The sequence below is a fragment of the Parasteatoda tepidariorum genome, chromosome 9 (assembly GCF_982258835.1).
Source record: "Parasteatoda tepidariorum strain Cologne lab strain chromosome 9, Ptep-v5.0, whole genome shotgun sequence".
NCBI lineage: Eukaryota > Metazoa > Arthropoda > Arachnida > Araneae > Theridiidae > Parasteatoda > Parasteatoda tepidariorum.
The window spans coordinates 61,864,006-61,885,452 of NC_141763.1; the positions used below are offsets into that span (position 1 = coordinate 61,864,006).

Sequence of the window (21,447 nt, forward strand, 5' to 3'; positions counted from 1 at the left end):
GCGAATTTTTCCGCAGATAAAATTTCACCAATCAAATTTTGATATGCATGTGAATTTTTCGCATATAGCGAGAACAGCCATCCTTTGAAAAATGAAATAGTGAAGTTTTAATATTTAGCACCGCTGTTGATGCAGCAGCTTATCACAGAATCAGCAGATTACTTTTCCTTTCAAATTTAAAAAAAAAACACACGATGGAGAGAAATTGTTTCTATAAAGAACTGAGAATACACATATGCAATCGAACGCAAATGTGACTCACGTATGAGCGAATAGTTGATCTGGCATACATGTTTCAAAGCATTTACCCAGACCTATAGGGAAAACGAGTGCGGGTTAATGGCCCATTAAACTAAGTGAACAAGAAAGATACACTAACCCACCCCTACATCTTGTATGAGTATGTCCATGATTATTCTTATTTACCATCGTGTAACCAGAAATAGTTTATGGACCATTTACTCTTTGCGTGAAAAAAAGGCGGTAACTTGATCGCATAACGAGAACCTGATTGCCTAATTCTACCGTGTAAATATATTTCACCAATCAAGTTCTAACTCACAGGTCTGAAATCTCATTAGCGAATTCTTCAGGTCGGATGGGAGCGAGCATTTTTTCATGTATCGTGAGTAGAAGTACTTCATTGCTATAAGTAACAGTCACAGTTTTCAGCCACAGGAGAGGAAATAGCTCCAGTGGCGTATCTAGGGTATGGCAGGCATGGCTAGAGCCATGGGCGCATTATTTGAAAAAGGCGCAAAATCAACCAACACCAACGTTTCTTTCGTTTTTTCAATTTTTCAAAATATTTTGATATTTTGCTTGTTTTAAAAAAATTAATTTAACTCGTATACTAATACAAATTTTAAAAACAATAATACAAATTTCAAAAAAATAAATAAAACATTGAAAAGAATCATTTAGAAAACTCTCCAGAAAGCAGAATAAAAACTTCCAATGATCGGATCCTCAGATAAATCTTTCTTTTTCCAGTACCACAAGCAAAAAGACAAGATAAACATCTCTTCATATCACATTACCAGGATGTAAAAGGGCAATTATCTGGGGATGAATAGAACACCTGCAGGCATAGAAAATAGCCCTTTGGTGGTGACAGAGGGCAAAGAGATGTGAAAACCATGGGGTGTCCCTGTCCAGTTTAGCCCAATTATCTTAAATTTTATCAGGGGTGAAAATCACTTTGAAAAGCGACTTTCGAATTTGTTGAATATACAAATAGAACCCTTGCTGTAAATTAGCGTAAATCCTTTCAAAAAGGAAAGTTTTGCCACACATGGTGGGAATCACTGTCACAAAACATTTAAATACTAAAAACAGGAGGTGCCTCTGCCTTGCTTAAACCAGACAGCCATAAATGTAATTTAAACGAAGTATTAGGATTTTCTGAAAATCAAGGATTAAATTGTAAGTAATCATTTCTTATGTATTGAAATCATGCTCACTTCATTATTTCACGTTATATTTTATAGCGATCGATATACTTTCTAGCAATGCCAACTGCTCCACTTTCTTTAAAATATTTTATTCAGTGGTAGTCAAAAACGAAACCATGCAGAATTTAAGATAATTCTGGTAAAATTTATAATTCTCAAAATAACCAAAACAAAATAACAGTAAACAAAAGTATGTTTCACGTGATTTTTTTCAATTATTTATTATTTAAACGTAGAAAGGGAAAATGGTTTTACATTAAATAAACAAAGAATCATACAATAAATGTAACTTTTGCACTCAATAAAAAATATTTTTCTATACGGAGCAGAGCAAGTTTGTATCTCTGTATATGCAGATTCAGAGGGGCGTTTACTACATTATAATATTTTGTTTTTGTATATAATTATTTTTATAAAACAAAATCGTTTAATATGCACAATGATATTTTGGTAACAAAAAGTGAACTTCGTGAATTAAATGCTCGTTATTGTATTATTATTAAAAACAATGTCTTAATGGGAAGAAAAAACGAATGTTAAAATTTGAAATGTTGGAAACATAATTGCAATAAGTAAATATTTTTGTGTAAATTACGTAAATTACGTAGCATTACGAAATAGATTTCCTTTCATTCATTAAAAGATAGATTTTAGGTTTAAACACTCATAAAAGTTCAATTTATTTATTTTTAATTGGTTAATTTATTTATTGAATGAATAGATTAAGGAACGTATCGTTAATTGTTCAAACTGATCTTTTTTTTTTTTTTTTTTTTTTTTTTAATTTTGCCCTTAAGTCACAGAAATATTATTCACACTCAATTTTAATTTTAAATTAATGACTTAAGCTCAAGTTTAAATAATTCTTTTGTTTACAAATTGAGAAAAAAAAGAGTTGTGTAATTTATCAAGACCTTACTTAGTATTTTTTTTAATTTCAAAGCATCTTATTTGTCCATTATAATTAAAATAAAATGGAAGAAAATATCACTGAGGCTTATATGTATTTGAGGCTTATTTGTAGGCACATATGTATTTTATAACTATCTATTAAAGCAGCACAATAAAAAAAAATTTTCATTAATTAATTCCCTTTATTTTAAGAAAATAAGAAAAAATTAATAATAAACATCTTATAGAAAAATTCGAGCTTGTTTATTTATTAAACATATGGATTTTTATAAAAATTCAAAAAGCCCTCTGTCCTCAAAATATTCAAAAGATTTATATTTCGCTTTTTTTTTTTAAATTTTGGAAAGACTTATTCGGATAATGGCTTCGTCTAAAAAATATCGATGGTTATATCCTTTATTTTAAATATTAATTATTTGTTGCTTGTAAACTGAAGTTGCATTTTAATCTAAAGGTTCTCGATTGGGTAAATTTTTAACCGCTTAAAATTTTAAACTTACTTATTACCCCAGACAATATTTAAATTTAAAAAAAATGTCTCTGCACCATTAAATGTTTAAACGAATAACCGCTAATGCAAAAATTTACTTTATTAATAATTATGTATTTGTCGATCTATGTGTTAAGATTAAATTTGATCATATGAACTTTAAATCATTTTTTCTATAAACGTGCATTTCGTCTCTCCCAGAGCCGTTTTTAAGGATGGGCCCAGTGGGCCCTGGCCCAGGGCCCCGAGTTCCATAGGGGCCCCCGAAAAGTCTAAAATCTCATGGCATTAATTGTTTTTTTTTTCTCTTTAAATTCTAACTCATTTATTATTTATAACATAAAAGGTCCCCCAGATCCCACTTTTTTCTTCTTTTTTAGAAAAGTTTTATTCGGAGCTGGAGTCCTCTGAAGCCCATAATACATTGTTTTTCTTTTTTAGATTGTCGGACGCCTTTCAAAATCTAAAGGAAGAAGTGTTTACAATTATAAAATTGTTACTCTTCACTTTTCTATTCAAAAGAGCAATAAAACACTCTTTCAGGTAACAAAAATATCCCCTCTTTCCCAGCTACCACCCACAGAGTTGTCAAATAGCCTCCTCACTTTACTCTGTGAGAAAATGCTTTTAGTTTCTTTAAATTGCCTTGGGCTCTTTTTTTCCCAGCTTCCGAAATATCAGATATCCTCGAAACACCCTTTTGTCTGATTCCTGGTCATAAATTGTTTGAAACAAAAAATTCTTAGGGCTGTAAATAGGGGAAGGGTCTTCTTAGTATTCTTTGGGTCATTCTGTCTCGAGATTTGCGTTTTGTCACATTATCGTTAAATTGGTCCTCGTTCAATTTTAATTTTTCTTTTTAAACAAAATTTAAATATTTTTCCTAATTTATTATTTTTTTTCTGATTTAAAATTTAGATATTCTTTAATTATCTTAAATGTTCCAACTAGCTTAATTGTTTAATTTACTTAATTATTGTAACTGATTTCATTTTGTAATTTTCCAAATTAATTGCACATGAATCCGCGAACGAGGAATTTCTGTATCAAATTTTTGTAGGATATCAAGAAGACAGAAATTTTTCACCTGTGGAGGTAAGCAAATGTTTTTATTAAATCAACTTTTGTTGCAGTTAGGGAAAACATGAAAAGTTTGCACAGTTTTTTATTAAAACATTTTTTTAACATAATAAATTTTAAAGTTGAAATTATTTATTATCTAATAGCTTATAATATTTGTCCCCTGTTTACATCAATATTTTTTACCCAAATTCGAAACTTTATCAAATTAAAAAATATATTTTATAAATAATTTTTTAAGAGCTAAAAAACTGGGTCAAATGTTCTTATTAAAGGGTAATTTGTCCCAATTTATTCTGAAGGATGAGTAGTTAAAGAACCAACAAAGCAATAAGTGTATAAAAAAATTTGATAATTTTGTTTAAAGAAACATCAAATTTAATAGTTATTTACTAATGAAAAGTAAGAAATCTGAAGCATCATTTGTTTAAATCTCCTGTATGACCAAATTTTCCATGTTTCCCCTAAATATGAAATATGTTTAATTTGTAATATTATATTTCAGACACAAAATTCATTTATTTAGTTAGCTTATGATTTTATTGTTTATTGATCATATTTGTTTCCATTTTTAACTCCTTGATTTTTCTTGTTAAAGTTATGTGTTTAAAGTTAAGAAGGCTTCTAAATTTTTTTTATTTAAAAAGGCTTTTAAATTTTTAAAGCAAAGTCGAAACAACTTCTTAAAATTGTAAATCGAAACTATATATGAAATTTTGGCAGCTTTAGTTTTATTTTAATGAAGTTTTATTTTCATTTAATTTAATAAAGTAAGAACAAATAAAAAATATAAATAAATCACTGGATAAAATAAAATACTTCGTTGTCATTAGACGGGAGCATATTTGTTAAACAATTTGAATATTAATAAATTATTTAAAAATAAGCAATTTTTTAGTGTAAAATATAAAAAAGTTTTTGATTAGTTTAAAAGGTAATTTTGCCCCATCATTCGATCATAAGAATACTTAATATCTGTTCCTAAGGATCAGAATTCCTTTTTATTTTACTTTAATATTGTAAAAGTGATATATTTAATACTTTCATGTGATATGCTGCAGTTTTAAATACCTAAAGAATGACTGAAATTGTCAATTCAAAATAACAATTAATTAATACTTATGATTATGAATTTAAATAACTTCACACGTATTTATATTATCTCATTATTTAGAGCAGACAGATGCTTGCGGGTGTGTGAATGATACAAGTAAAAGAGGTGTATAAAAAAAAATTAATTTCAGTTAATGCTTTCAATATTATATTTTTAAACTCCTCGCAAAAATGTAGTAAAAAAAAGTATACAAATTAATTGTCGCAAACAAATTAATATGAAGTAAGAACGAAACAAAAATGGTATCAAAATATGCTGAATCACTAGTGAGACAGGTGGGATGAAAGGCATCGAAACCAATTTGATTGAATAGTAAAATTAGAAAATGTTTCGAAATCCGGAAGTCTATCTGGCTTTAATTTTTTTTCTGTCACAAAATTTATCAAGGGCTATTTGTTAGATTTCAATATTGGCTATGTTCTTTCTTTGATTAAATGTTAGACATTAAGAAATATTTGTCTTTTATAGTATTTCATTCTATAATAAAAATAATTATTCTATAATTGTAATTATCTTAAACTAATTGCTAATTGATGTAACGTTTTAGTGTGTTCCTTTGATATATTGAATGCTCGTTTTGGCTGGATGCCCGGGGCTGTTGCTCTTTTACATCCTAGTCATTGTACACCAACAAGAGCAGAACTGATACTTCAAACCCGTATCACATTTATTCTCTCTGATATTTAATAGACCTTGTAATAAATCCTTAAAAATATAAGCTGAAAATTTAGATAAATAATGATAATTATTATTCTTGCACAAAAATTTGACAAATGTACTCAAAACAATTAAAAAGAATGCAAAAATTATGAAGAAATATTTTTAATATAAACATCAATTGAATAATATCAGCTTCTCTACCTTCTTTCTTTTTAATATTTTCAACTAATTGACGCTTGAGTGCAAATTTTAAGAAACGACATTTTTATTAACTAAGATTTAACGTAGTAATTTGGTCACATATCAGCCTACTTTGGTTTTAATAAACCGTAACTATAGAAAATTCTCAGAACTATTTAAAATATTTAATAATATTACATTACCTTCCTTTAAAAAGCATTTTATGCCCGCTCGAAATAATATTTTTTTAAACTAATTCTTTTAGCAATTTTTTTATCATATCTTTTATGGATTTTTTTAACAATACCCTTGGTACCTTAGCCATGGCCATGTTTGGAAAAATAAGATTATTGCAAAACAGTTTTAATTTATTGCATTAATTCAGAATATTTCTTCTTAGAAATAAAGCTTTTATCCTCCATTTTATTTATTCTGTGAAATATGCGAAAATTATGTGACAAATTCAAATATGAACAAAAGAAATCAATGTGTGTTATTAACATTTTAATATTAGTGCAGATTTTCTAAATGTGTTTTCAGTTATTATTGTACTTTTGTTACTTTTTTGTTTCTTTACATAAAAATAATATTCTATTTAGCTCAAATTTAAAGGAAATATATTAGGGGGAGGACCTGTTTTCTAGTCTAAGGTTCTGGGGAATACGAAGATCAAAAACCTAAATTCGATGAAAAATGTTTTTATTAAGGGGAAGTATGCTTTTACATTTGATTTTATTGCTCAAGTTAATGTATGCACTAATTTCTATGGGTTTAAAGAAAAATAAAGTAACTTACAATTTTATCGTAATATTTTGTAATTTAAAATAAAATATTTAACGTTTCCCTATCGAACCATTAAAATTGTAATAATACATGATTATCTGATACTAATAATTAGGATTACCAAAGGTCAAAGGTAATTCTTTTTCTAGTTTACTTGATGGGTTCCAACCACCTTCGGACTTATGTGTATAAAATGAACAAACAAGAATTAAAGATAAGAATTTTTAATTTAAATATACAAACTTTTAATTAAATATTTAAATCTTTTGAATAGTTCCAAGTCTACCATACGATTTTTAAAAAAAGTTTTATAATCCTAAAAAGAAGAAAAATTCGAAACGAAACTAAAATGTCTATACTTTAATTGTCTTTATTTTTCATGCACGATGCCGCAAAAATATGTTCATAATAGTTTCCATTTTCTCAACCTACTTAAACATTAATTATTAACAATATCATTAAAGAAACTTTTTCTTGAATTATCACTAATAATCACTCGAGTTTAGAATATATTAAAGATAATAAAATTAACCCGATTGCGACTTTTGATTTCCAGGATCTTTTCAATAGCATTCCCCTTTTTAAACTAAAAGATGTCTTTTTGAATTATTACTATGATTTTAAAAATATCCTTAATTGCGATTTTCATAGTATTTTTAATAACTACCTTAATAATGGAAAAGAATATTTTTTCAAATTGATGGAATACCACAAGGATCTAATCTTTCATCTCTCTTAGCTAATTTATTTTTGCACTATTATGAAGAAAAAAATCATGCACTTATTATTAAATATGTTTTTAGATTTATTGGTGATTTAATTATCTTTAATTTTCAAAGTTATACAATTTTATTAAATAATATTTACCGCAAAGAATTAATCTTGCTTTGTAATCATGATGATAACATTAATTAAAATTTTTTAGATTTGGGTATTATAAAAGAAGAAAATATTTGCTTTGTTGATTTAAACGATAAAAGAAATGATTTTAATGTAAATAAACTAATTACTTAGAATTTTAATGTTTCTAAAATATCTATTTAAATACGATGTTTAATCAAATGAATAGAAATAAAAAAACATAAATTAATGGTTTTTTTCTCCAAAAAAATTGACAAACTCTTCAAAACTTGAAAGAAAAAAAACAATTGATACCCAACTAAAGTGATAAAATTCTATGTGAAATCATTGAGTTAATTGTATGTTATTATAAATAAGTTAATTAAAAACTTCTTGGTTAATTTATATAATTTTTACCACGTGCAAATCTATTTCGGGCAAATCCGTGGCTAAAAATATGCGCCAAACGGCAATTCATGCTTCTTTCTCTCTTTTTTTCTTCTTAAATAAATGTTATTTTTCTAAAATCATTAAAATTGTATAATTAAATGTCAACCTATTAATTATTAACTTATCCAGAATAATATCAACTCGCGCACATCCATTTTCGAGCCAATCCTTGGTAACTTACAAATCAAACGCGCTTCAGTACTGTATTATATATATATATATATATATATATATATATATATATATATATATATATATATATATATATATATATATATATATAAAATATTTTAAGAAGGGGCGCCGATAGGGAGGATTGCCATAGGCGCCATTTTCTCTAGATACGCCTCTGAATAGCTCCCCTGTCTTTTAGGTCCAACGACCCGCACGCGAATTCGACCATTTTTTAGTAAAAAAGTTTAACGAGGACTGATACCATGCACTTGCGGTCCCTACGTAGACTAATCAAAGTAATCACTTTTCCGCTCACTAACCACAACCAGTGATACTTGACTTCGGTGTTTTACGGAGAACCGTGTAACTATGGTACCACATATATAATAAATTAAAGAAAGTGTTTAAGGCACTTGTGGTGATGGTAAAACTTTAGGTGAAACTTTCCATCCCAACTTGATTAGATCAGTGTGTCCATTAGATTTCAGCAAAAAGCTTAAGTCCAAGTTCAGAGAAAATGTTTCGTAGAAATATAGGTCATTTTCTAATTTTTTAAAATTTTTCTTTGTACGGAAATCATTGAAAACTTATTTTATATTAAGAAGTGAGCGTCAATTTTTTAGAGAATGCCCATTTATGTCAACAGATATTTCTAGAAATTTAAAAAAAAAACTCGTTTAATTTTAAATTTAGATCAAACATATTGCTAACCTAGCAGAAGATATACTTTGCGAATTTTTCCTGATTTTTTTTCAATGTGGAAATAATTTTATACTTGTTTTATTGGGAAAAGTGGGCTCAATTTGTTGCAAAATACCCATTAATATCAAAAAATACTAATAGAAAATTTAAAAATGTAGTTGGTTAGTTCTAAACAAAGTTCCGAATTCTAAAAATAAGAGCTTTGTGAATGTTTATTAATTTTTTTGCAATGTGGAAGGAAATCATTTAAAACTTCTTATTTCATATTAAAAATTGATCGTCAACTTAAGTGATCGAAACATGTTTTATAGTGCAAAGTGAACAACATATTGTTAAAAAATATCCATATCTATCAACAACAAAAAAAATCATTTATAGAGAAAAAAATTATTAGTCAATAACATGCAAAACTTATAGCATTCATTTCGCAAAGGTTGGATTTTTTGCAATGCGGAAATAATTTTAAGCTTGTTTTATATTAAGAAGTGAGCATCAATTTGTTAGAAATTATCAATATGTCCATATGTGTTGAGAAACTGTGGAAAATTTTTAAAAAAATTTTTGTTAGTTTTTCTAAAATATGTTATTTCGTCCATAACATACCGAAATTTACATATATATGAGTTTATGTGAAACTAATTTTATCTTAAAAAGCGAGCGTCAAATTATTAGATGTGTCAAAATGGATTTATGGCAATATTTTACAAAAATCATGTTTCTGTCAACACATGCCAAATTCTGATCACATAATTCGCTAACGTAACACGGTGTGAATTTTCCATAACTTTCAGCTATGCGGAGATTATTTGAAACTTCACTTTGTTACAAAAGTTGAATACATGTCAAGAAATAATTTCTAAGAATGTTGGAAAAGAAGAAAAAAAAACTCGTTTAGCAAAATATGCAAAAAGGCATAGCATCTAATTTACAAAGGGAGGAAATTTCACAAATTTTTAATAATTTTTTGCAATGCGGAAATTAAACTCGTTTATATTAAAATATGAGCGTCAATTAGGAAAAGAATATCGATACAAGTAAAGATCGATTTTGAGCTCTCCCCCCCCCCTCCCCTCCTAAAGAATGATTTTTTTAGGAGCGCCACTGTCCAGCCCTCGGCCCTCGCAATGGAATAATGAAATCGCTAAATTTAAAAGATAGGAAATAAAAGACACAAATAAAAGCAATAATTTCTTTAATGAAAGTAATTCACATGAATCGGATACAAACTTTTTAGCACTATAAGGTATTTAACCACTTATCTATTGAACAACAAGATATAAAACAAACTTAAAAGTTCTGAAGGGAAAAATATACTATAATGTTAAATACCATTTATAAAAATGATTAACTAAAAGATATTAAGGGTTAAAACAAACAAAATATGTATGATACAAACATGATTTACCATTATTATACATCAAATACATTTATAGGCGACACATTATCAGTCGCTTTTGCTTTCTTGTTCATCAAAATATATAATTTCTTTATCACATAAAACGTAAGTAACAGGAAAATGGCAGTAAAAATAGTAGCAAAGGCACTTCATTATCTTTAAAAAAAAAATAATTATAACAATAATTTCCAATTACAAATCATTGTTGATGTCTTTTCTGCCAATGTCAGCTAAAAATAGAGAAAAAAGAAAAAATTATGAAGATTTAATCACTAAGTCAAATCAAACACATGTTTTTTATATGTTACTAGCCTATAATTTGCTAGTTCTGAAGAAGAAAAAAATTAGAGCTTTTTTTTTTTTATTATTGGATGAGACCTGGTACTAGAATTTAAAGTGTCTATCGGCAGTAATTCTTCAAAAATCAAAAATTGTCGGCGACCTCAATGTAGTCTGACAGATATTATTATTGCAAAAATGAAACATACGCGTAGAAAAATTTGCATATATAACGGATTTAAAAATTATACATAAAAACTTTTAATTCGTTAAATTCGAATTTGAATTTTATGCAACGATACATAAGAAATGGAATTAATCTTATATGCAGTAAGAGTCTGCAATAAATAATGAAAAGTGTTTTTTTTTTTTTTTTGTTCTTTGTGGTGTTTCCTCAGTTCAGCTTTATGATTTTGATTCGAAACAAATATAAAAAAAAATGTCGCTTTACTTTTTGATTTTGACTGTGCTCTCTCAATTCAGTGAATAAATTTTAATAGAAACAAGTATAAAAAAAAAATTTCTCTTATCCGTTTGTTCTTTGCTGTGTTCTCTCAATTTAGCTTTATAATTTTGATTAGAAATAAAAGTAAAACTGCTATGAAAAGAATTCTGAGTTACATATTTTTTTTTTCTCCTTCCGCTCTCCCCCCACCCCCCTCCTATTTTTAAATCCGAGATGAAAAATAGTACGCTGATGCTGTAATAATTTACAGCGCCTGCTGCGATGCTGGAAGGTTTTTGCTACCAAGTGATAAAATATGCTTATTTTAATTTATTATAAGTTTTTAAAACAGGTATTTTTTTCTGCGTTACACCGTTTATGATTTGTATCTGAACGCTCAAAATTTCGCAATAATCCCATCAGGTCAAATGACAATATTCTTTTGGATTTTTCAGAATTATTGCATCAGAATGTAAATGTAACATGAAAAACAGTCTGAAGGGCTTCGCACGAAAAGATTAATTAGGTTTATTTTCATTGCTTGTTCCCCAATAAAACCCCCATATCAGGACAGACGAACAGGGAGGTTGTAACAGCTACTTGTAATAAATTTTTTGAATCAATTTTTGGCAAATATTTGAAAATGAGTAACTTCTAAGGACTTTCCACAATTATAGTAAAAATTATTTTTAAGAATTGTATTAAAAAAAAAACTGAAGGGAACAAAAGTCCCACTTTTCTAATTCTGCATATATTCATTATAAAATTTGAATATTTAATAAATATTTTTCGTTCTTATAAAAATTAATATAGATAATCTAGAATTAAATTAATCTATGATGGGGAAGCAGGAAAAAATAAAGAGTAGTTTCTCCCATAGCTGCAGCTTTGGCGCTTAACGATTTTAAGAAGTTGCAAGCATTTTTAGACCTTAGAATTCAACAGTGTTTCGATAATTGAATATTACACATCAGACAGCTTGCAACTCTTTAGTCAGTTTACGAGCAGTTAAAGTGAATGTGCTGAGAAAGATGCATCTAACGCGGAGTTAATGCTTTTCAGAGTCGAAATGGGATTACGCCGCTTCATTACCCGGACAAAACATGGATATCTCAAATCAGAACTCTTCGATTACCATACATTGTTTCATCGACAGCAGCATTGGAGGTCATGGGGTGAGCTTGACCCGGAACTTATCAGATTTGATGTTAATCTACGTCCTTTAAGAAAACTTTCATTACACTTACTGTTTGTTCTTGCGTTTGCCATAAAAGCAAACATTCGACGATACGTTCGTCTTCTACACTTAAAATCATATTACTGAGCTTTTCCTAGTTCTGGACACATCCATCTTTACATAGCACGGCTTTACATTCTCCTTAAATGCTCTCTGATGCACTCTTTTATTTTAATTTATGACACTGAAGAGCAGGGCCCGACTTAGACTAATTGAGACCCGGGGCAAAGTCTTTTTTTGCCCCCCCCCTCTGCTTTTGTAATGAAGAACCGAACATTGTGGAAGTATTTAAATTTTCTACCTAATTATAGATACAGTAGAGTCCCGATAATCCGAGTTTCCGCTTTAACCAAACTATCAAATATTATAAGGGTTTTTTTGTTCTAGTTTATTTTTTATTTTTAAAAATACCGCCGAAAAATAAATCTGAATTTCATCTTCCAAAGACTCGGGAAAACAAAATCTAACAACTTGATCCCATGAAATGATCGTTAATATCGTCAATAATGAAAATGAACCTAGCGAAGATGATGAAGACAATGACGATGAAAAACAACATATAAAAATCTCTCACACAGATGAACTTAAAGCTGTCGAAAATGCTACTGAATACATAGAACAAAAAAAAGAGGCGACACCAGCCTTCCTGTTATCCCTAAAAAATGGCGAAACATTGCTGCAGAAAAGCACCAAAGTTATGTAAAACAAAAAACGATTAAGGACTTCTTTTAAGTAAAAACTCTTTAATTCTCGCAAAGTATACTTTTTAAGTTTTTTCAAGTAAGCTTTTTAATAATAATAGGAATTGTATGTGGTATACTCGTATAAATTTTATATTTAAATATATTACACTAATACCAACTCTTTTCCTTTCTTTTTTATACTCTTCGTTTTAACCGAGTTTTTCAGTTATCCGAGTTAGTCGTGGTCCACATTAACTCGGATAATCGGGACTCTACTGTAATAAGAAAATTGACTAAAATCTAAAATAGTTCTAAAGTTCACCCCCCCCCCCCGTCCAATGGTCAGACGAAATATTGTACTGTCCACTTTATTGATTTTCTCACAATTCTATGTCCATCGTACCGAATGCAGTTTTCTGATTGTTAACTTCGCAGCAGCGAAAAGTTAAGCGTTAACTATCTAGTAGCGAAATATTCATATCCTTGCTGACATTAGGGCGGAATTCAGCTGAATTTTCTAAATTACGATGACTCAATTAAGCCAATCAGAAGCCTGTATTTTTGTAAACATATCGCATTTTGTGATATGTAAAAATACAGGACTTTGATTTTTGTCCACACTAATTTCGAAAATGTAGAAATATGCTTCAAAATTCCGTCCTAAATATCCATGGATTGTCGAAATGTAGATTGTGTTCATACGATAGATTAATGAAGAAGCCAACATAAAACTTGACGGATTTTATTTCGCATATTTTGTTTAAAAAAAGTTCATTAAAGAGGGGAATGTAAAATAAACTTTCTATTCGATTTTGCCCCCTCCCTTGAGGTGCGGGCCCGGGGCAACTGCCTCGTATGGCCCTGCCTTAGTCTGACTCTGCTGAAGAGTGGTGCTGTTATCGTTAGTATGTTTCTGACGTGTGCCCATTCTTTATTTTAGCAGCTTTTATGAACAAAACTTTAAAAAGAAAATCATTCTTTAAAAAGTTTCACAGTAATTCCAGGAGTACTTCTGTCTTTTAAATTGAGTTTAATATTCCATTGCTACGAAGTTGAACATTGATATAGCCGCAATTCGGTATGGAACAGATATCAAACATAGTTACTTAATCCATTTACAATTGGCCACAAAAAGTTGTCTGAATAAGAAAAACACCAAATATGAAGCCATGTGGAAAAAAATGGATGTATGTTTTTACTACCTACCGTCGATTTAGAAGGGCGCTAGACATAAGTGTAAAAAATATAATAACAATTAAAGAGTTTTTTAACCTTTTGAATCAAGAATAATTAATTTGGCAGCAGCAGATGATTCGCCCTCTTCATTTTTAGCAATGCACCAATAAGTAGCATCATCATCTGGTTGGACATTCAGCATCTGCAACCAAGATGTAACCTCATACTTGCTTGGACCTCCTCGGGATTGCACAGATATTTTGGAGTCGTCGCCTAAAAACAGAAAATTTATGAAATATTCATTAACCAGGGCTGTGATACATCTGGAAAGATAAAAATCTGGTAGCAAAGAATATATTAGTTCTGTTTTTTTTTCTTTCTTTTCTTTTTAAGGAAAATTAACATAATCGTAAGTACAAATTCTTCTTTTCGGAACTCTATGTATTTAATTGGGGAAAGTAACTCTTTGTAATATTTAAAGTAATTTCTTTGTAAAATAACAAATCTAATATATTAATCTAATGACTTCAATAAAGCTGTATAGTATCAACTGATAATTAAGATTTTACATAGAACCTTATAGGGCTTCTAATAATTTGGCCAGGGACTGTAATTGCTGAAAAAAATTAATTAACTTCCTCCCCTCATTTTGATTGATCCGAATTCTGCGTGGGTAAAAATCACATCCACTTCTAAAAGCTTCAAGCATAATGTTTTCAATTGTCCCCACATTTTTGACTTGTAAAATCTTCTAACCCATTTGCTGAAATATTATTTATACAGAGTTAGAATAAATATAGAGTTAGTATAAGTATATACGAGAGTACAGAGTTAGTAGAAGGATAGTATAGAGTCTTCATAATTTTGTCCAAACTTTGAATGCAGTTTACATAATATTTTCAGAAGTCATTAGATTAATATATTAGATTTGCTCCAGAAATTTAAAGCAGCATCTTATGTACAGACTGAAAAAAATTTTAAAAATCAAAAAAAAAAAAAAAAAAAAAAAAAAATTATACATACTAGGAAGGGGTTTAGTATCCCCTTTACCCCTATCCACTCTCCATTCAATGGTAGGTACAGGCCATCCCATAGCTTCACAGGTCATAGCGACATTGCCACCTGTACTGTTGGAAACATCTTCAGGTGGAGTGATTATTTTCGCAACTGAAATACAAATAAAATACTTAGTTGTACACAATAATTTTGCAGTTGTTTAGATCTAACAGAAACAGTTATTCATCACTGAAATTTCCTTAATTTACGAAATCAATTACGAATAATTTTTTTTCTAACTAATTATTATTATTATTTGATTTTATATTTTAGTACAAATATAATTCGGATAGTCTAACAGGTTTTTTTTTAGAAGCTATTCGACTGTTTCTTTTATGATTAAGTTAAACCAAAATATATTTTTGCTTGTAATTAGAGCATTAAAAAAAGTATAAATGAAAGAACTAAAGTATTAAGGACCAATTTTCCCGTAACTGATTATTCAATTCTTTTAATCGTGAAATCTTGAAAATAAAAATAATAAAAAGATGTTCGTGTTTACAATATCAAATTAGTTCAAGTATAAATGTCGGGAAAATTTCAAATTTGATGAAACACAAATGTTCTATTTCCTTTGCGTGAAAGTATTTTTTGTATCATAACAAAATGTTGCGTTTCTGCAACAGTAGTTATGGTTAAAAATTGCGAAATTTGGACAGACTATAATTTACTAAAACAGTAACATACAAAAGCATGTTTTTTGTTTTTGGAATAATAGTGAATTTAAAAATATTTATTTTTGCCTGACACTGAGTATCTTTCTAAGCTAGTATACATTTGACCTTCTATTACATTCTATACACATTTGATCTTCAGGGATGCCGCTGGTGGCTTAAAATGTAAAAAGTGGTAGTAACTCAATTCATTTTTATTCTAAAAAAAAAAAAAAAAAAAAAAAAAAGAATTGTGGTCGAATGCTATTTTAAGAAGTTAATTCACTTCAACAATGACCGATTCATAAATTAACAGAATTTTTTTTTAAAATTCCGATAAGAAATAATAAGTTTGTGATTCTTTTGAAAATTTAAGTGGAAGCTATAAAAATTCGCGTAGTTTATGTGCTACTCTTATTCCTCTCTTTCTTTTTTTTTTTTTTGGGGGGGGGGACTAAAATTGTACTTTTCTTGCGCTATAAAAAATTGAATTTCAGTCCAATTGACTAGTAGTCAATTAATTAAAGCACTTTCCATGAAATCCAGTTTGATTGCTCAGACAATTTAAACATTTCAAAAATAAATAAAATAAACATCTAAAACAAAACTAAACAAAATCTTTAAAATGGATCCAAAACTATTTAGTAAGTGTAAGTTCCTAAAAAAAAATCATCTAAGTTGCTGAAATTAATTATTATCTTCAAATAAAAATTAATATTCAAATAAATAGAATGAAAAAAATTCTAACTGAAGGCAAGACAGAAACAAGAAAGCAATATAACGCCAAATCTGGTTGGTTTAGTAATTATTGCTCCGTGCGTGGGTTCAAAGGTTGTTTATTGAAGATGACGGCACATGTTAAAAATGACTAAAAAAAAAAAAAAAAATACTCCGCTTACTTTTAACAGACACCGGAAGTTCAGATTCTCATTTTCTCAGAATAGAAGTATTATTTTCTGTTTAAGAGGAGGAGAACGCGTTCTTTTTCGAAACAATCAAGTTGGAAAAAATTATGTGTATAATTTTGAAGCCTTATAATTAATATTTTAAAAGCTTTCTTCAAAGCACTTTTTCCATTAAAAAAATAAAAAAGCCACATTTTCATTGCTTTACACAAATAAAGCGGAGCTTTAATTTTAAACTATGCTATCTTTCTTAAAAGTATTAACACGTAGAATGCCACGCTAATTTTACCCGGCTTGCCCGTCTGGCCAAATGGTACATAAGTACAAACTAAATTTGCAAATTTTACAGATTTTGCTAGTTTTTTAAAAGGTTTAGCATGACATATCTGAAAAAAGTGGTGAATTATATTAACCTACGAATTGTTTACAACCAGTGGTGGATCAAAATCTACTAAATTGAATTTATTTAACCAAGAATCACAATTAATAAACTACCACTTGAAAATATTTTTTCGTTGTCATCTCTGTCAGCAAGTTGGCATCTCTGTGTATATAAATATAACTATTTTTGTGTGTTCTACGTTGCAATAATTTCTTCAAACCATTTTAGTAACGATAATAATATAAAATAATTAAAAATTTACTCGAATCATGTGTTTCTAATAATCTTGGCTTCACCGGTGACCCCCGTGTCGCTACGAACAAACTCAGTGCCGGTCACCGGTGACCCTCATGGCATTCAATGTGTTAATATATTTCTATTTGGATCTGAAATCAAATCACAAGTGTTGTTTAAATTTGCAGAGGGTTAAGAATTTAATTGCCACTTCTTTCGTAAAGCATTCTTTTCACATTGTTGAAAAATTTATGCCTCGACAATAAAAGGTTAATTTAAATGCAGAATGTTAGCACAACAAAAATGGTAGCTTATTTACTTTTGAACGAAATCGTTTCTGTTAATCACAGATACATTGATATCACATCAACGCTACAAAAGTAATAAATTTTCAACCGAACTTTAAAAATTCAATTGTAAAAAATAGTTCGATACGATAGATCTGAATGTCTCGATAGATATGAATGATTCATATCTATCGATAAATATGAATATATTAGTACGATAAAATACTTTTGCTGCCACTTTTTTTTATTTCTTGAACAGGTTTTCCTCAACCTGGAAAAAATAAACGAGTGGTAGCTAAATTTTTCAAGACTACTTCATTTGTAAATTAGGAAATTATTCCAGAGGTATTTTTTGCACCCATATATATCTCCTTTAAATTAAACATTTATTGAAAACTTAAAGCATCTAGATATGCCTCACATCTGCTACCATTTTAAAAAAATTTCTAGACCGTGGGAACCCTGTTGAAATAGTACTGTCGACATAACTGCTAAATTTTAATCTTTCCAAAAATGATTTTTCCCAGAGGTAATAAAAGAAAATTAATTTTCTTCTTAGTAGAATTAATTATATTATAAATTAATACATTATAATTCTAAGCAGAAATATAAGTATTTTGTAAGTACTTAACCATAACATAATCATTTGTTTATACATATGCCTAATTTTTTACATGTAATGGTCATCAAAATCATTTTAACCCTTTTCACTCGGATGTCTCCACGGAGGCACCATCAACAGTCACCACTTTAAAATTAAGAAACTTTATGCCTTAGTAATTAGTAATCACATTATTTTAAGCATTTTAAAATTGTATAATAATACTTTATTGTGTATTTTAAATGCTATAGTGCTTCTATTAGATCAAGCAGCATTTAAAAGTACTCGGAGTGCAATGGGTTAAATTAAATTTAAGAAGTAAATTGGAAACTCAAATTTTACTACCACTTTAATTATAAAAATAAAATTTCATAGAAAATCTGTCTAAGTTGGCATCAAAGGCTGTCAGTAAATGGTGACATAATTATAAAAAAAATGTTGAATTAGAGAAAAAAAGAAGTTTTAAAATGTTACGTCTCAATTTTAAAATGCTAAGTTTCACAATTTATTAAATAATTAAAGCATTATTTTTATTTTGACTTTTTTCGCGGTCTTTAATCATCAATTACGCCTTTCATTTTTCAAAAATCAATTACTGTACATATCAAATCATGTTTTATCATTATTTTTAATTTAAGTCTGCAATCAATATTTCTAGTGTTAAGTAAAAACGTCAATTTGTCATATTAAATTTTTTCATTGTTTTATTATTTCACAAGCAAACGGCTTGATTTTTTTTTTATGGCTACCACAATGTATTCGAATGAACTTCAATGTATGTCATAATTAAATGTGTGCTAGTTAAAATACAGAAATTTAATTAGTGAAATATGTATCAATTTATGTTAATATTTATTTATGTCAACTTATGTATATATATATGCATACCCTCCAACTGCTACGGAATTTCCGTAGTTTCAAAATTCTTCTTTTCAGATGGTAGCAAAATTAATGTCTTGATATTTAAAAAAAATTAATTTTAGCGTAACTTGTCCACTATTACTTAAAAAAGTTGCAGGCCATATGGCTAGATTCTTAAGTTCTGATAAAAGTTTTATGAGAGATCCATTTGCTTTAAAAATTTCTACTTTGGTTCGCTACCACTAGAAAGAATTATTTTCAAAATCCTCATAAGTTGGAGGGTATGTATATGTCAAATTATGTTTATATTTATATATGTCAACTTTGATTCGATGAATCAGATATTCAAATGTTATATTTACTCAAGCAAAGTGCTTGTTTTTCTATTAGCTACCACATCGATTGCTAAATTCAAAATGTTATTACTATAAATTTTCTGTAAATTTCTAGATGTATGGGATAGGGGCCGCTAAGTGGCCCAGGAGCCCAATTTTTGTAAATAAAGTAAAGTAAAAGTTGCGGTCTTTACATATCTTCCAAAGAAATTGAAAAAAAAAAAATTTACTACCGTTTTTTATTATAAACTTTAGATTTTATTAAGTTTTAAACTAATTATCATAATACACTTGTAGAACTTCTGTTTAGGAGTTTATATAGCGACATACATAATTAAAATGTATGTAAGATAGTAAGAAAATGCAAAACAATTCGTAAATATATAATTTTTTTTAATTAAAATCATACCAGTGCTGCAAGGACCTCTGTGTATTGCTTGTAATCCATTTCTATATTTATATCTAGCCTCAGTCATCTGACACTCATTTTCATACGTTTTGCCATCATTCCCACATAGGGCCTCCTTTTTGATACAGACACATTCCGTTTCGGGTGGATCCGAAGGAGGCAGATCATTGCGGGGCCTACACTCGAGGTTTTCACCGCAGGGCCCGTACCCTCTGCCTTGGTATGGGAGTGGCAGGGTATCACCGTCACATTGAGCACCCTCTCGCCGTCCGCATACGTAACAGCAGCCGCACAGATCCTTTACGAGGCCCGTTAAACAATCCTCGGACGGTGGGACGCATTTTTCGGGTTCGCAGACCCCACAGTTTCGATGGGATTCAGACTGAACCTGAACCGAAACCAAAAGTAACGTTACAATACTGAACCACATTCTTTTGTTAGGGAGATGCGACCGGAATATAATTAGATGAGAAATTATGACCAAAACAGGACTCAGCCCCGTTTCGGATTTGAATGTGCAATGTTAGGGTTGCTGGAATCGTTTGGGGGGATTGGATTTGGCTGATTTTTAACGTCGCCAATGATCACAAAAGCTCTTTTGTACTGATAACTCAGACCATATATTAAAAAAAAATGAATAAATAAAAAAATAACGGTTCAAGGACTGGAATAAGATATAAGACTCTCTTCTTTATTTGTTTTATTTTCCCAATGTAAACAAAGAATTATCTATCTTATCTCCCTTTTCCGGTGGAGTTGATTCGATGTATTAATGAAATATAGATTAATTAATTGTTTGTTGTTGTTATTCTTGATAAGACTTTCTTTTCTTGGTACACAAAGTTATGCAAAATAAGCTACATCAATGCTTATCTGAAATGTAGTTGGTCTTTTAATGTTTTTAATTATAATTTATTTAATAGTCAGTTTGTTTAAAAATTATTTAGACTAATTTCCTTAAGACTAAAATTAATGTAAAATGAAACATTAGATGAAATCTATTTATTATGCATGTAGACACATTAGGAAGCGTAAGCAATATTACTAATTCTTAAGAATTTATAAACCTATGATAATGTGGTGACTTTTGACTTAAACCAACGTTATTTAATTAAGTTAAAACTTATTTTATATTAAAACTTATTTAATAGCTCGAGCTATTAAATATTTTCTATTATTGTGCTATGTTGTATTTCTTATAATAATCAGAGCTCTTATAATAATCGAATCTTATTATAATCGAAAGAAAAGATGAAATTTAACAAAGGGCCGATAAAATTTTAGGAACTAAAGAATCATTTTAATCTGTTTCATTTAAGTGGATTAAATTTTAAAAATAGAAGCAATTTAAAATTTTTGGTTTCTGACATTTGCATACCATTATCATGCGACTTAATTATAGTTGTATTTATGTTTTTCAATGTTACATATTTGTAAGTTTCTAACATTTTATGTTTGAATAAAAGATTTGTTTAACTTTCCCTTTCTCTTATTATCTCTAATGGCTTAGTTATTTTCATAATGTTTTATATTATCTCCGCTTGCGTATCTCCCTCACGCAACAATTAATTTCAATGAAAGAGTAGATAACCCTTCGGGCTAGGAACTCTGTTACCAACCAAGCTTAAATCGGTTCGAAGTGTTGAAAAATTTTTGCGAAAAATTTTTG

The 21,447-nt window shown here is 28.8% G+C and overlaps 1 protein-coding gene across 1 annotated transcript; it reads right to left on the reverse strand.

Moving 5' to 3' along the window:
- Positions 1-10,014: 10,014 nt before the first annotated feature.
- Positions 10,015-20,327, reverse strand: LOC107454292 (insulin-like growth factor-binding protein-related protein 1). The gene is made up of 4 exons (XM_016071431.4): positions 19,779-20,327; positions 15,079-15,222; positions 14,152-14,328; positions 10,015-10,465 (listed from the first exon to the last, which is right to left on the reverse strand). The coding sequence occupies exons 1-4, from the start codon at positions 20,206-20,208 to the stop codon at positions 10,428-10,430; spliced, it is 789 nt and encodes a 262-aa protein (XP_015926917.1). The 5' UTR covers positions 20,209-20,327; the 3' UTR covers positions 10,015-10,427.
- Between the last annotated feature and the right edge of the window lie 1,120 nt (positions 20,328-21,447).